The sequence below is a fragment of the Pan troglodytes genome, chromosome 16 (assembly GCF_028858775.2).
Source record: "Pan troglodytes isolate AG18354 chromosome 16, NHGRI_mPanTro3-v2.0_pri, whole genome shotgun sequence".
Classification (NCBI taxonomy): domain Eukaryota; kingdom Metazoa; phylum Chordata; class Mammalia; order Primates; family Hominidae; genus Pan; species Pan troglodytes.
This window is the reverse complement of record NC_072414.2, coordinates 43,996,764-44,013,016: the sequence shown is the minus strand read 5'-3', so window position 1 is coordinate 44,013,016 and position 16,253 is coordinate 43,996,764. Positions and strand designations below refer to the sequence as shown.

General features: G+C 45.2%; 2 protein-coding genes across 4 annotated transcripts in view; one reads left to right on the top strand and one right to left on the bottom strand.

Annotated features, from left to right (window-relative positions):
* Positions 1-16,253, bottom strand: part of MAPK6 (mitogen-activated protein kinase 6) — a 94,993-nt gene that overhangs the window by 42,576 nt on the left and 36,164 nt on the right. The window contains exon 1 of one of the 3 annotated variants that reach the window (XM_510409.8): positions 4,045-4,314. The exons of 1 other annotated variant lie outside the window; for it this stretch is intronic. The gene's annotated coding sequence lies outside the window, so the exon portion shown is untranslated. Of the gene's footprint in view, positions 1-3,396; positions 3,756-4,044; positions 4,315-16,253 lie in introns of those variants that run through there. One more of the 3 variants, XM_009429135.5, reaches the window with a different exon arrangement.
* Positions 3,594-12,373, top strand: LOC134808490 (collagen alpha-1(I) chain-like). Its single transcript, XM_063794424.1, has 2 exons — positions 3,594-4,723; positions 11,906-12,373. Exon 1 carries the CDS (start codon positions 3,594-3,596, stop codon positions 4,449-4,451), a length of 858 nt encoding a protein of 285 aa, XP_063650494.1. The 3' UTR covers positions 4,452-4,723; positions 11,906-12,373.

Below are 16,253 nucleotides of genomic sequence, written 5' to 3'. Positions count from 1 at the left end.
AAGTCTCAGTCAAGGCTCTCAGCAATAAAAATGAGCAAAATTCCCACACCACAGGCAGGTTGTAGTGTAATGTAACAGCCCACAAAACAGGCTGAAGGAACTAATGAAGGCAGCCAACAATGCCACACATAATTTACTTCTGAGGCATCTTCTTTCCATTTTAACAGGGGACCTAGAGTAACACAAGGTTCAAATGTAACAAGGAACTGGATAGCAGTGGTGAGAAGGCTCAGCATTTCATAAAGCAGTACCTTGGAGACAGGAAGCAGGCTAAGATATCCAGTTATTTTGTTTGTTTGTTTTTCGGTTTTTTTTTGTTTTTTTTTTTTTTTGAGACGGAGTCTCGCTCTGTCACCCAGGCTGGAGTGCACTGGCACAATCTCGGCTCACTGCAACCTCTGCCTCCCGGGTTCAAGCGATTCTCCTGCCTCAGCCTCCTGAGTAGCTGGGATTACAGGTGCGTGCCACCACACCCAGCTAATTTTTGTATTTTATTAGAGACGGGGTTTCACCATGTTGGCCAGGATGGTCTCGATTTCCTGACCTCGTGATCTGCCTCCTCAGCCTCCCAAAGTGCTGGGATTACAAGCGTTAGCCACTGCCCCCGGCCTCAGTTTGTTTTTAAACTCTGAATTATGCACTACAGCTAATTACCTATATTTGAAAACAATGCCGAAAATACGTTAAACCTCTAAGTAATGTGATGCTCTGAAAATTTTCAATACTTTTATATTTGTATTTTTATGTTTCCTCTAGTAGGAAATTTTAAGTTTGAATTAAACTTTGTAAAAAAAAACCTCTAGGTATAAATCATGCAATACTCTTCCAAAATAGTTCCAAAAATTTAATTCACATTAACAATACATTTTATGGGCTGGGAGCAGGGGCTCACACCTGTAATCCCAACACTTTGGAAGGCTGAGGCAGGCAGATTGCTTGAGCCCAGGAGTTCAAGAACAGCCTGGGCAACATTATGAACATTCATCTCTACAAAAAATACGAAAAACTAGCCAGGCATGGTCGCACACAGCTGTAGTCCCAGCTCCTCCGGAGGCTGAGGCAGGAAGATCACCTGAGCCCGGGAAGTAGAGGTTGCGGTGAACAGTGATCGCACCACTGCACTCCAGCCAGGGTGACAGAGCAAGACCCTGTCTCACAAAAACAACAAACACTTTACTGTCCACAAACTCCTCAAATCCCTTTGGAAAAATAAACAGTATACACAGAAAAACCAGAGGATGGGGTGGGAAATTTTTTTTCTTTTTTTTTAAAAATTGAGACAGGGTCTCGTTATGTTGCCCAGACTGGTCTTGAACTCCTGGCCTCAAGCGATCCTTCCACCTCAGGCTCCCAAAGTGCCGGGATTACAGGTGTGAGCCAACGCACCCAGCCCCACTCTTAAACTGCCATTCTCAATCTTTTTCCCCCTCTCAATCTTATTTTAAGCCACCTTGCTAAACGTTGGCTGTTTTAAAATCAGTCAAAAGATTTATCTTATTACCAAGTTTCAACTTAGAACTGTACATTCAGCTTATCTTTAAAAAAAAAACCATGAAAAATAGTGACTAATACCTATTTCAAATTGTCTTTATTAAAACAGAAAATTCACATAAATCACAAAGCACAATATATAATCATGTTTTAATAATTCTGAGTGAAACTTTCATATTCAGAGCCATATCTGATTAAATATTAAAGATAACTTTCACATAACCAATAAAAACATAAGGTCAATTTCTACCGACACCATAAAAGTACTATCTGTCCTTTATAAATAACCTGTAACAAATCTCTCTCAGCAGTAGCCAAAAAACTGCTAGTATCAAACATTTAATTTCAGCACCTGACCAGCAATTGGTTTTACCTTTCCTCTCAGCAAATGTTACACAATTCCACCTGTAGGGTATATGATATCCTTTTAAAATGCAATTTAAGAAGCCATTACTTTTTTAGAGAAACTGCTGTTCCTCTTCAGAAAAAATGAGAGAGAATTTCAATGTGGACAGGAACATTTTAGCCTATCATTTAGAACAAAATACAGTGTATTTAAAAAAAAAAAAAAAAAAGCCACGTAGCAGTCCGTGGGCAGCATGAGTCATCATCCAACTCAAAACTTGCAGCAGCACTTGTAAGCTTCCTCCTACCCGACCCCATCCCCTTCAGCAAAGTACCCTGAGTCAGCAAACCTTACTATTTTGTCAGTTATGATTCTCACGATGCTTTAAATGAATTTATGTAAAGCACTGCAACACTTTTAGTGCTAACATTTGTCTTTAGAATGTGTGCATTTTTTTATTACAAAATTAACTGACTTCAAATCACTCTTCTCTGGATTGTTTAATAACAGAAAGTAGCCAACGACTACTTCTAATTCTCTTTTGCAAATAACTGAATTCCAGAATATCCTCATATACGAAGTTTTTTCTAAAATATTCTCCATTTTCCAGTGTTTTCTTCTCAACAGTAATACCTAGGTGATCAAATATGTTCTGCTCAAATCTGGCATATTTTCTAGATTAACTGCAATTACTGAATTCAGGACATCAATGAATAATTTTACAAGCTTAACAAGGCAATTCTTAATAAATGATGTAACATATGTGAAAAGACCTTACAATCCCTGGCACACAGCAAACACTTCATCAACATGTTTGAACAACTACTATCTAAAGACAAAGTTCCTTTCACCCAATTCAAAATTATTTTTTAAACATTAAAATCTGATATTTCTATGAAGAAATTCCTGATTTCAGGGCCAGGCCCTGTTTGGACCCTACATTCTTCTGGTTAGATCATTCTTTCCATCTCAGTTTTCCAGCGTTAAAGAGAGAGGACATGTCCAATTGGAACTGTAAGAGACAGGCTAGAAGAATCAGCCACCAGAAAATTACTCTGAAGCTGCTTGCTCTTCATTGTATGACGTGTTAATTTTTCCCCTTGACAAATCATCTGTATCCGTTAAAAAAAAAAAGGCATTACTGAGACTGCATCTTTAGCAATGAACACGAATTCTGCCGTTAATACAAGTAGGCTTCTAATTCCAACTCACCAGTTCCTTTCACTGGACCTTTTCCAATGAACAAGCAAAAGAAAAAATAAAACAGGAAAGGAATCAAGAAGCTCCCGCTGCACAGAGATCCCCCTAACACCTAAACCGGTTGGGTCCTATACTCGCCAAGAAACAAAAGGATGCCAAAACACCTTTACTTTTCGACACAACTCACGAGGCGGACTAAAATGCACAGCAAAGTGACAAGGCCCTTTTTGGTGAACCGACAAAACAAGCTTTCATTTGGGCACTTTTACAGACCACCACTTATGGTCCCGAAAGAAGCTAAGGAAAGACTATAGGGCCGAGGGAGGAAATTAGGAATTTCGTCTCCGAGTTTTCAGTACCTCATTCATGGCTAGACTCAAAACTTGGGCGGACTTCAGGGCTCTGAGACGAGCCGGGTGAGCGCTGCGCGCTACGCCACTGGAGACTTTGCCCGGCCGGAGTCAGCTGAGGCCAAGTCACCGGGTGGGATGGGGGAGGAGACGCGGGAGCATTTCGAAAGGCAGCGTGCCAGTAAGGCGAGACTCCACGCCACCTCATGTTCCCCGGGCCGCCGCCCCTCGCTCGCCCGCCCTCGGGTCCGGCTGGGTTTCGAACCCGCGGAGCCAGGCGCAGGCGACGGGGCGGCAGCAGGCGTGCGGGGCCAGGGAGCGGGCGCGGCCCGGCAGGGCGACCGGCGAGGGGCGTGCCGGGTGGGAGGGGCGCGCTGGCCGCCTCGCCGGCCCCACGCGGGGACCCCAGCCCGCCGCCCGCCGGCCCGCGCGGGGACGCGCCGGCCAGGCCCGAGCGGGCGGGCAGGCGGGCGAGCAGGGGGCGGGCGGCAGACCGAACAAAAACGCCTTTGTTGAGCGGCAGCCGCCGGAGGGTCACACACAATGGAGGAGGGAGCCGGCTCCGCCGTCGCCGCCGCCGCCGCGGCCGGGCCCGCCGCGGCGCCCTCCCGAGCCGCCCCGCCGGCGCACCCCCCACACGTACACACACACACTCACCGGACTTCTCCGACTCATCGAGAGAGTGCGGGGCTCGCGGACTGCCCCCAGTGTCGGCTCAGGTCTCCGGCTGTGCTGGCGGCAGCGGCGTCTCCGAGGCTCTCGCTTTGCCGCAGTCGCCGCCATGTAACCCCGACCCGCGAGAGAGGGCGAGGAAGAGGGGGCGGGGTTTCGCGGTGCCACGCCCCCTCGCGTCACAGGCTCACTCCACGGGTTCTCCCGCCCCCGCCCTGCCCAGCGCGCCCGCACGCGCCGGAATTTCCAGCGCCCGTGACCGGGCTGCGCGCGCCGCGGAGGCGGTGGGAAAGGCACGCGGCTCGTCCGGCGTCTCCTGGGGGCTTTGCCTGCGGGCGGGCAGGGAGGAAGACAGCTGGGGCCGTTTGCTCTACTACCTGCCCTGGCATTAAGGGAACAAAGTGACCAAACCCAGTGCCAGCATTTACTAAGCACCTACTACGTGCAAGGCACTGGGCAATCCGAGAGGAAGAGGCCTCAGTCTCCAGGAAGGGTGGACCTTAAGATGGATTGGCTGGAAGGCGACAGCCCGAGCACAAGACAGACGCGTTAGAGGCCAAGTACTAAGGTCATTCATTCTGCCAGAGTATGGAGGAAGGCTTTCAGGAGTGGTCGCCAAGGTGGCCTTTCAGCTGGATCCCGGAGGAGCGGATATAACCAGGAGGTGGGGAGGGTGTTTCTGTGAGCAAAGACTGGGAGGCCAGAGTACCTGGCTTGTTGCAGGAACTGGGATAGGACAATTTGAATTTGGGAAGGGATGCACTATGAAACGTAGAAAGGTGGATGGGTGCCTTCTTGGGCCCACTTCTTGGCTAAAAGCAAACTTACATTACTTATCATGGCTTATTGAGTCCAAGGAGCCTTTTCAGTGTTTATGTGAAATTTAAGTATTTATGAAATTAGAGACGCAGGTCAGCATATTTTTTCAATGACTTCATCACCATCTTGATGAGAACCAGACATAGAATAGCCCTTCTAGTCATTATTATGGGCATCTTCAAGAAAGAGGCAAAGACCACTTCAAAAAGATCACAAAGGGCCAGGCGTGGTGGTTCACGCCTGTAATCCTAGCACTTCGGGAGGCCGAGACGGGCAGATCACCTGAGGCCAGGAGTTCGAGACCAGCATGGCCAACATGGTGAAAGCCCCGTCTCCACTAAAAATACAAAAAGTAGCCGGGTGTGGTGGCTCACACCTGTAATCCCAGCTACTCGGGAGGCTGAGGCAGGAGAATAGCTTGAACCCCGCGGGGGGTTGCAGTGAGCCGAGATCGCGCCAGGACACTCCAGCCTGGGCGAAAGGGCGAAACTCTGTCTCAAAAAAAAAAAAAAAAATCACAGAGTAATGAAGTTAAGTGGTTGGGGTGAGCTTGAATGCTTTATATTTTTTAATATTTAAAACAACGTCAGCTGAGTACCAGGTGTGAAGAAGAGGTAATGAGTGAATAAAACCAAGAGAAAGGGGAGACTTGTTCCAACCGCAGAATTTCCAGCTTCTGCAACGAGAGCTCGTACCTTCAGCCCCACTGCCTCTGCTCTAGGCTCTCCTCTGATCCTCAGGACATTTTTCCTCTCACTGTTTGAGAACTCGTTTACCTTCCTCTTCCATCAATGTTTGATCACCCAGAGAAGGTGGGAGAATAAATACCAAGCACTGTGCCTTCCCTCAAGGAGCATTTAATCCAGTGTCACTCCTGACTTCCTGTGGATAATGCAAAGTTGGCTTACAATAGTAAGGGAGACCACTAAATTGACAGAATCTTTGTAGCATTTCAAAAGGGTGTCAGGCCTCTGAGCCCAAGCTAAGCCATCATATCCCCAGTGACCTGCACATATACATCCAGATGACCTGAAGCAACTGAAGATCCACAAAAAAAATGAAAATAGCCTTAACTGATGACATTCCACCATTGTGATTTATTTCTGCCCCAACCTAACTGATCAATGTACTTTGTAATCTCCCCCACCCTTAGGAAGGTTCTTTATAATCTCCCCCATCCTTAAGAAGATTCCTTGTAATTCTCCCCACCCTTGAGAATGTACTTTATGAGATCCACCCCCTGCCCCCAAACCATTGCTCTTAACTCCACTGCCTATCCCAAAACCTGTAAGGACTAATGATAATCCACCACCCTTTGCTGACTCCTTTTTCAGACTCAGCCCGCCTGCACCCAGGTGAAATAAACAGCCTTGTTTTTCACACAAAGCCTGTTTGGTGGTCTCTTCACACGGGCACGTGAGACAAAGGGGAGGTCAAGGATGGAATAATTACAAGATTTGGGGGATCTGGTTTTTGTTTGTTTGTTTGTTTTGAGACAGAGTCTCGGTCTGTCGCCAGGCTGAAGTGCAGTGGTGCAATCTCGGCTCACTGCAACCTCTGCTCAAGCGATTCCCCCGCCTCAGCCTCCCGAGTAGCTGGGACTACAGGCGCGCGCCAGCACACCCAGCTGATTTTTGTATTTGTAGTAGAGACGAGGTTTTACCATGTTGACCAGGATGGTCTCGATCTCCTGACCTGGTGATCCACCAGCCTTGCCCTCCGAAAGTGCTGGGATTACAGGCATGAGCCACCACACCTGGCCCAGGGATCTGGTTTAAGACTGGTTTTTCAGTGAGGGGTCCTGATTGGGTTTGGGACAAATTTGTGTTATAATAGTTTAAGGTGGGTGGGCAGAGGAGGGGGAGAGTTTTGAAGAGAGCCTAAAGGGATAAATAGTTGTTAAACTCAGTAGAACAGAGGGCTGTTTACCCTGACGAAGGCAAAGTCTGTGAGTAACTTAATGAGATAAATGGATTTTAGGAAGTTCCTGAAACCACAATCAAGTTATTTGCAACTCCACCTTTTTAGGCAAGAGTTTCTTGGAATTCAAGTTATATTTATTGCAGATAGTTGAATTGTAAAGTCACGTCAATGTAGTTGGTTTTTTTTTTTTCTTTTTTTGAGATGGAGTTTCGCTCTTGTCATCCAGGCTGGAGTGTAGTGGCACGATCTTGGCTCACTGCAACCTCCGCCTCCTGGGTTCAAGCAATTCTCCTGTGTCAGCCTCCTGGGTAGCTGGGATTACAGGTGTGCACCACATGCCCAGCTAATTTTAGTATTTTTAGTAGAGACGGGGTTTCACCATGTTGGGCAGGCTGGTCTCAAACTCCTGACCACCCGCCTTGGCCTCCCAAAGTGCTGGGATTACAGGAGTGAGCCACCATGCCCGGCCAGTTTTAGTTTGTGTGTGTGTGTGTGTGTGTGTGTGTGTGTGTGTGTGTGCGCGCGCGCGCGCGCACGTGATGGAGTTTGGCTCTGTGGCCCAGGCTGGAGTGCAGTGGCAGGATCTCGGCTCACTGCAAGCTCTGCCTCCCAGGTTCAAGGTATTCTCCTGTCTCAGCCTTCCAGTAGCTGGGATTACAGGCGCGCGCCACCACGCCCAACTAATTTTTGCATTTTTAGTAGAGGGGGGTTTCACCATGTTGGTCAGGCTGGTCTTGAACTCCTGACCTCAAGTGATCTGCCCACCTCAGCCTCCCAAAGTGCTGGGATTACAGGTGTGAGCCACCACGCCCAGCCCAGTTTCAGTTCTTAATCCCATTCTGGGCTGGGCGCGGGCTCACGCCTGTAATCCCAGCACTTTGGGAGGCTGAGGTGGGTGGATCACCTGACCAACAGGGTAAAACCCCATCTCTACTAAAAAATACAAAAAAAATTAGCCGGTCGTGGTGGCGTGCGCCACCCAGCTACTTAGGAGGTTGAGGCAGGAGAATTGCTTGAACCCGGGAGGCGGAGGCTGCAGTGAGCCGAGATCACGCCACTGCACTCCAGTCTGGGTGACAGAGCGAGACTCCCTCTCAAAAAAAAAAAAAAAAAAAAAAAAAAATCCCATTCTGTGGCTATAAAAATTTCAATGCTTGGCCAGGTGCGGTGGCTCAGGCCTGTAATCCCAGCACTCTGGGAGGCCGAGGCAGGTGGATCACCTGAGGTCAGTAGTTCAGGACCAGCCTGACCAACATGGTGAAACCCCGTCTCTACTAAAAATACAAAAATTAGTCAGGTGTAGGCTGGGTGCGGTGGCTCATACCTGTAATCCCAGCACTTTGGGAAGCTGAGGCGGGTGGATCACGTGAGGTTAGGAGTTTGAGACCAGCCTGACCAACGTGGTGAAACCCCATCTCTACTAAAAATACAAAAATTAGCCGGGCCTGGTGGTGCATGCCTGTAATCCCAGCTACTCAGGAGGCTGAGGCAGGAGAATTGCTTGAACCCGGGAGGCGGAGGTTGCAGTGAGCCAAGATCACACCATTGCACTCCAGCCTGGGCAACAAGAGTGAAACTCCATCTCAACAAAACAAAAAAAGTTTCAATTCTCAGCATTTTTTCAAACTGCAGATTATGATCCGTTAGTGAGTAGTGAAATCATTTTAGTGGATTACAATTTGCATTTTGTCTTAATAGAGCAAAAAACTAAATAAGAGAGCATTGCCCAAAAGAAAGGGCAAACATTGTTTTGTGCAACTTTTGTCTTGGTCACGTAACATATTTCAACAGATCTAAAAATGTCATTCATTATGAAACATGCCATTATTTTATGTACTATTAAGAAAGTGAAAACTCTATCAAAATACCTCATTGCTACATCCTTTTTTTTTTTTTTTTTTTTTTTAGAAAATCTCACTTTGTTGCCCAGGCTGGAGTGCAGTGGTGGGATCATGGCTCACTGTAGCCTCAATCTCTCGGGCTCAAGCAATCTTCTTGCCTCAGGTCCCTGAGTAGCTGGGACTACAGGCATGCACCACCACACCTGGCTAATTATTTTTTGTAAAGATGAGGTCTCACTATGTTGCCCAGGCTGGTCTCCAACTCCTAAGCTCAAGTGATCCTCCTGCCTCAGGCCTCCCAAAGTGCTGGGATTACAGGGATGAGCCACCGCACCTGGGCTAAATCCTGATTTCAGGCATTAAAATGGAGGAAATACTTAAAATTGATGAAATATATAGTTTATATGAATGTGTCTATTGGGTCATAATGTAAAATGTATTTCTATTTATTGCTAATTATTGTTGTGAGCTATGCTATTGCTAAAAGTTTGAAAGTCACTGCCATAGTAGAGGAATGCAGGAGAGAAAAAATAAGTACAGCGAGAGATAGATGAGTGCTTCCTGAGCAGAGATGCAAATTATTTGCTGTTGTTGGACTATAATGGAAGGAACAATTGATAAGAACCGGGGACATCAGGGAGAGAGAGTATTTGAGCTGGGCTTGATTCCATCGGGTAGTATCTGGAAAAAAAAAAAAAAATCCCAGATGAAAGAATGTACAAAGACATGAGCATGCAGGGCACACTTTGGAAAATGGGAGAAGTCTGTTAGGCCTGGGAGAATGAAGACAAGTTAGCACCAGATTGAGAAGGCCTTGATTACAAGGCCAAAACTTTTGGATTTTACACTAAAGAGAGTAGGAGAGGAACGTAAAGGATACAACTAGTATTTTAGAATATAACACTGGCATTAATAGGAAGGGTAGATTGAGCAAGAGATTGGAGACCTGGAGCAGGTAGAAGAATCCATTGTTTTTTCTGCCCTGTATCCAATGTACGGTCTTCTGGTAACAATACTCCCACGTCCTCTAAGGAGCCTCCCCTTCCTATGTAAGTAAAAATTTTTTCTGTTGCAAGTAACAGAGAAGCCAAACCAAACTGTATCTCATGAGAGAGACAGAATATATTTAGATGGTTATTGTACCTTTACTAGGTGAGGAAGGAGATGATAATACAAGAAAGATTATTGGGTAAAGTGGACTTGGTGAATGCTTAGATGAGTGAGAGATGTGTCTTAAGTCACCCAGTTGCTCCCACATTACCTCTTTAAGTTCCCTCTTTAGGCTTCTTGTTTTATCTTTTTCCAGTTAAGTTACCCTATGAAGACAAACTACCAAATACCTTGATTTTAACAATGGCTGGAAAATAGAGTTTAGCAATACAAACTACTACATTTGATGGTAAACCCTGGAAAATGTCTGATATAAATCATTAAAGACAGTATGTTAGGGAAAATGTAAGAGGTCATCATGACTTCTCTTCAAGTGAGTCATTACAAAGAAATACCACTTCCTTTCTTGATAGGATTATTACATTACTTAACCAAGAGGTTGATCATTTCAGGAAGGCAAGACATCTTTGTGGAAAAGATGGAGTGATGTGGGTTTAGATTATAGCAGAGAAAGGTTGATTCAAAGAGTGCATGACAGGGAATCTTGAGAGAGTTCTCTAGAAAAGCAATACAGATTTTCCCCTCTTTAGTCTTGTGTAATATATATATATATATATATATATTTTTTTTTTTTCAGGCGGAGTCTCACTCTGTCGCCCAGGCTGGAGTATAGTGGCACAATCTTGTCTCACTGCAACCTCCGCCTCCCGGGTTCAAGGCATTCTCATGCCTCATCCTCCCGAGTAGCTGGGACTACAGGCACCCACCACCACGCCCGGCTAATTTTTGTATTTTTAGTAAAGACGAGGTTTCACCATATTGGCCAGGCTGGTCTCGAACTCCTGACCTTGTGATCCGCCCACCTCGGCCTCCCAAAGTGCTGGGATTACAGGTGTAAGCCATCGTGCCTGGCTGAGTAATATTTTTATCAATGTTTTGAGTTAAGGTACTTATTAAACTTAAGGGAGCTATAAAACATAGAGTGTGATGGATTACAGGATGATTACTCAAAATCATTTCCATAGGTTGCAAAGAATCTTTTTAAAAAGATGACATTTGACTGCAATAAAGTACAATATCTTTGTTCAGAAAAATCATTTGAAAAGGACCAGGATTTGGGAGACTTGGCTTAACCTGGTAATGTGACAATAAGGGTAAAATGCAGTGTGAGCAGATGCCAAAAAAAGTAACAAAATAGAACAAAATGTGTGAATAGGAAACAGTGTCCAAGTCCCAGGGGGTACCACACCTATGCTATTCAGCTCAAGATTTCTCAACTTATGTGTTCAAATACAGACACCACATTTACAAAAGCTACCACACATAGCAAATTAGAGTAATTCATTAGGAGACATTCAGGCAGGGTGTGGAAATCATGTTCTCTGAAGAAAAGATGTGAGAATTGGGTCTGATTAACCTGCAGAAGAGATTTGCTAAAGGGTTGTTGTGTGCAGAGGAGAGAATGGTTGCTCTGGATTTCAGATCTAAAACCACTGAGAGGGCTATTACGAGAGGCATTGGCTCAGCATAAGAAAGGACTGTTTTGGATATTGGAACTGAGCCACAGTGGACAGGACTTCCCTGGTGAAGTGAATGCTACATCACTGGAAGCATTCAATCAGAAAACAATGGCCACCTGTCAAGGAGGGTCTAAAAGGAACTGCGGAGAAAAGGAGGGGCCTACAGCCAGCTGATAACTTCCATGGTCTCCAACTTGAAGCTTCTGTGTGTCTGTTTATACTCTTAATTTAAAATGACTGCTCTCCTAGACACGGTTTATAGAAGAACACGTTGTAATTTGATTTGTAAATAAACAAAACAGCCTTCCACTGAAGAAATTCATTGCCAAGTACAGTTCATTCTCACAGTGGATTCTCATTATTTGTGGTACTTATGTTCTGTAAAGTGATCATGAACAGTAAATTAGTGAAAACTGAACCCTGCTCCTAGGGGAAATACAAGGCTAGGTTCCTGCAAACCTCTGGCACAACATTCTCATCAGCCAGTGAATATATAATCTTGTTTCATGTGTATTTCTGTTTCAAGACACCTTTTTAAATACTTATTGTTGATTCATTAGCACTGAACTCGCTGCCAAAAGCACTGTAACTCATGCCTGAATAAAGCTTATCTAACATGTATTTTCTCCGTAGGGCACTTCACAGCCTTCTGTGCTTGGGAACTCTATACAGCACTTCAGCAATACATTTGGGGGCCACTTTAAACAGCAAAATCACCAACGGAAAGCAAAACATGTGATGGCTCGACACAGTGGCATGTGCCTATAGTCCCAGCTACTCAGGAGGCTGAGACAGGAGGGTTACTTGAGCCCAGGAGTTTGAGTCCAGCCTGGGCAACATAGAGAGATCCTGTTTCTAAAAACAAAAAAATCATGGCACCAAATAGACCATGGAAAGGACACTCGTTTACAGTACGAGAGTTGAAACAAGAAGGCAGAATCTTGTCTTGTTTGGCCTCAGCTGGCAACGTTCAAGTAGGGTGACTCAAGTGTCTCGTTACTGTGCATGTTCAAAAGTGACTACAAAGGTGCTATGACTACTTCGAGGTTACAAATAAGTTTCAGCAATAGGCAAATTTGCAAACAGAATCTGTGAATAATGAGGACTGGCTATAGTTAAAGATTATGGAGAGAATGTTTTCAGTCAAAACCCATCAAACCTGTACATAAAGTTTGATGAGAGGCAGATCACATGAATGATTTTTGGAAATGCAAGACTACCTGCAAACAAAACTAGGATCCCACATTTAATTGGATGGGGCAACAAGAGTATCCCCTCCGCCAAGCGCGGTGGCTCACGCCCATAATCCCAGCACTTTGGGAGGCCAAGGTGAGTGGATCACTTGAGGTCAGGAGTTTGAGACCAGCCTAGCCAACATGGTGAAATCCCATCTCTACTAAAAATACAAAAATTAGCCTGGCCTGGTGATGTGTGCCTGTAGTCCCAGCTACTCAGGAGGCTGAGGCAGGAGAATCGCTTGAACCCAAGAGATGGAGGTTGTAGTGAGCCAAGATCGTGCCACTACACTCCAGCCTGGGCAACAGAGTGAAACTCTGTCTCAAAAAAAAAAAAAAAAAAAGGCTGGGCGCAATGGCTCATGCCTGTAATCCCAGCACTTTGGAAGGCCGAGTCGGGTGGATCAGCTGAGGTCAGGCGTTCAAGACCAGCCTGACCAACATGGAGAAACCCTGTCTCTACTAAAAATACAAAAATTAGCTGGGTGTGGTGGCACCTGTAATCTCAGCTACTCGAGAGGCTGAGGCAGGAGAATCGCTTGAACCCAGGAGGCAGAGGTTGCAGTGAGCCAAGATCATGCCATTGCATTCCAGCCTGGGCAACAAAAACAAAACTCTGTCTCAAAAAAAACAAAAAAACAAACAAAAAAACTTATCCTTCAGGAGAATGGTAATAGCAATCATTTATCAAGTTCCTACCAAGTAGCCCGTTTCAGGTAAACACTTTACAAACGTTCTATCATTTTCTCAGACTATGACAAATGGGATTTCATTGAAAAGCTGTAAGAAATTACTTAAGGCTGGGCACGGTGACTCACGCCTGTAATCCCAGCACTTTGGGAGGCTGAGGCAGGTGGATCACAAGGTCAGGAGTTTGAGACCAGCCTGGCCAAGATGGTGAAACCGTGTCTCTACTAAAAATATAAAAAGTAGCCGGGCATGGTGGCGGGCACCTGTAATCCCAGCTACTCGGGAGGCTGAAGCAGGAGAATCACTTGAACCCAGGAGGCAGTGGTTGCAGTGAGCCAAGATCGCGCCACTGCACTCTAGCCTGGGCGACAGAGCAAGACTCTGTCTCAAAAAAAGAAAAAAAAATTGCCTAAATATTTTAGATAAAACCTGGCTTTCCTTGTAATAAAATCAATTTCTGAGACAAAAACTATACATTTACTTTTTAAATAATGGTTATATAATTAAACATTTAAAAGTACTGGGAAATATCTATTGGGATAATTTTATAAAACCAAATAAATAATCCAAAGAGCCCCTCTAATTTATATGCTTTGGAAGTCAGTATTTTCTGGAAGCAAGGCAAATTTGTAGAAATGGTAGAATTAAACTAGTAATACAAAACTTACAGCCTCTCCCAACACACACTTTTTAAGAGAAGCATAGAGAGAGTGACACTTTCTGGCTTCAGGGAAATTTAATCCAAAGGTTTTCTTATTTGCATTCTGTCCTTCCTTCTATCTTGAGAGGCCCAATACCTTGAGGAGAACAGATACTCCTAATTTCTGGAGACAGTGTCCAACTTGAACCTCTTGAGACCACAAAGCCTTCTATAACTAGTCTCAGATTTTGAGAACAACCTGGGTCTCTGCCACATGACCAGAGTAAATAAAAGGAAAGAATAGACCTGATGTTTGTCAGCCCATGTGCAGGGAATGATAAATATTTTGAGTTGTGGAGACAAAGCAGCTTTCAACTCACAAGGTCATGCTCCTCCCCTTTGCACTTCAGTAGTCAAGCTATCCTGTCCTTTGAGGAAGAAGGTAATCACTTCCTCTAATTAAACCTGTACCCAACATTTGCTTTCACTGGTCATTCTGAGTGCTCCATTTATCAATTAGTATATAATATGGTAGGCTTAGTAGGTCTGCCTTCCACAATCCTGCCTCTCACCCCCCATTTACCACTTGATAATTACTACCACTGGAACTCCCTTCCCAGAAGATGTCATCATCCCCAGAAACTGATAACCACCTCTGGAGTCTTTATCTGCATTCATCATTGCCTCTGGCAATCCCCTAGGTCTGGTGTCCTGGAAGAAAAACGGCCAGGGGCTCAAGAGGCCTAAGATTCATCTGCCCATCCCGGCCTCACTCTAAACCTATGAGTGCCCATCCCATTCCCTCCCACAACCAGGGCATTACACAGGGCCCTGCGTGCAAGAGGACCCCATGCTTGGTTTAATGCTCTGCTATGACCATCTTGACATTCCTGATGATTTTATCTTTGAACTCGTGTTGTGTAGTGAAGTCAGATGTGGCAGTGGAGCACGCAGGTGAGCAGAGGAGATAGATGCAATAAGTATGTTCACTATTTCTTGCCACCCTGTTCATGTATAGTGTTCTCCATGACCCATGTGCACAGGATTCTGGTGAGCCCGCGGTGCATCAGAATTCAGCAAGACAAAGCAAATAAGTATTAATACAAGGTAAGCCTGTTTTGTCTACCGCTGAGTAAGTGGGGGTCCTGATAGTTCTGAGAAGTCATGTTTTCCACTGGAACCAGAACTTCAAACAGAAAGAAGGCAATGGCATTCTAAGACATAAAAGACCACGGTACCCTATCATATCTTTTCTTTCTTGTGTCACTTCCCTGTGTTAGCTGACTGCTTGTGCTGAGGACATTTCCTTTGCCTTTCAGTACTTTCTTATTCCTCAGTAAGTCAAAGGTGGAGTGTTAGTACAATGTGTGTGCATCAGGAAGTGAAATAAGGGCTGGGCACATTGGCTCACACCTGTAATCCCAGCACTTTGGGAGGCTGAGGCGGGTGGATCACCTGAGGTCAGGAGTTCGAGACCAGCTTGCCCAAAATGGTGAAACCGCGTCTCTACTGAAAATACAAAAATTAGCCGGGCGTGGTGGCAGGTGCCTGTAATCCCACCTACTTTGGAGGTTGAGGCAGGAGAATCACTTAAACCTGGGAGGTGGAGGTTGCAGTGAGCCAAGATCACACCATTGCACTCCAGCCTGGGTGACGGAGTGAAACTCCATCTCAAAAAAAAAAAAAAAAGAGGTGAAATAACAGTTGAGGTAGTTTTGTGTAGTTTTTATACTATTCTGGTAATAACCAACTATATATATACGTAAGAGCTAAAAAATAGAAATTATGTCATTTTGGTGAGTCCACAAAGGAATTAATTTTTTTTTTTTTTTTTTTTTGAGATAGAGCTCTAGCTCTATTGCCCAGGCTGGAGTACATTGGTGCAAACACAGCTCACTACAGCCTTGGCCTCCTGGGCTCAAGCAAATCCTCCTGCCTCAGGAATTAAATGATCTTATATTTGTATTTAAAACTGGCTTTGCACAGTATAAAAATGAATTATAACATTCATTCTAGTAATTTAAATTTTTCTTTTTTCTTACGTAGAATAACATTAAATCACATATTTAAAACACTGTAATAAGTCAAGAGAGAGAGAGCAGAAGGAAAAAAAGTTGTCTTCTTCACTAGCTTAGCAGCATTTTTATTTTTCTGCCTTTTGAACCAAAGGGCCCCAGAAATTATGTAGCCAGTCTTGCTAGAACCCCACCCCCCAGAAGATAGCCCTGAAGAAGGTGGGTCAGGGACAGACTCCCCACCTGCTCCCACTCCCCTCCCTGCCAGAGCTGGGGCAGGAGAAGTGAGAATATCTCTGCCCTTGGGGGTAAGTGTCCAAGGCTGCCGCAAAGCCCAGCCGCCCACACTTGGGAGCAGCACTTCCTATAATAAACACACAGGCTTCATTACACAGGGAGGT

Bases quoted from the DNA above. Each gene is read 5' to 3' on its own strand.
- LOC134808490 (XM_063794424.1), top strand. From the start codon at position 3,594: ATGTTCCCCGGGCCGCCGCCCCTCGCTCGCCCGCCCTCGGGTCCGGCT.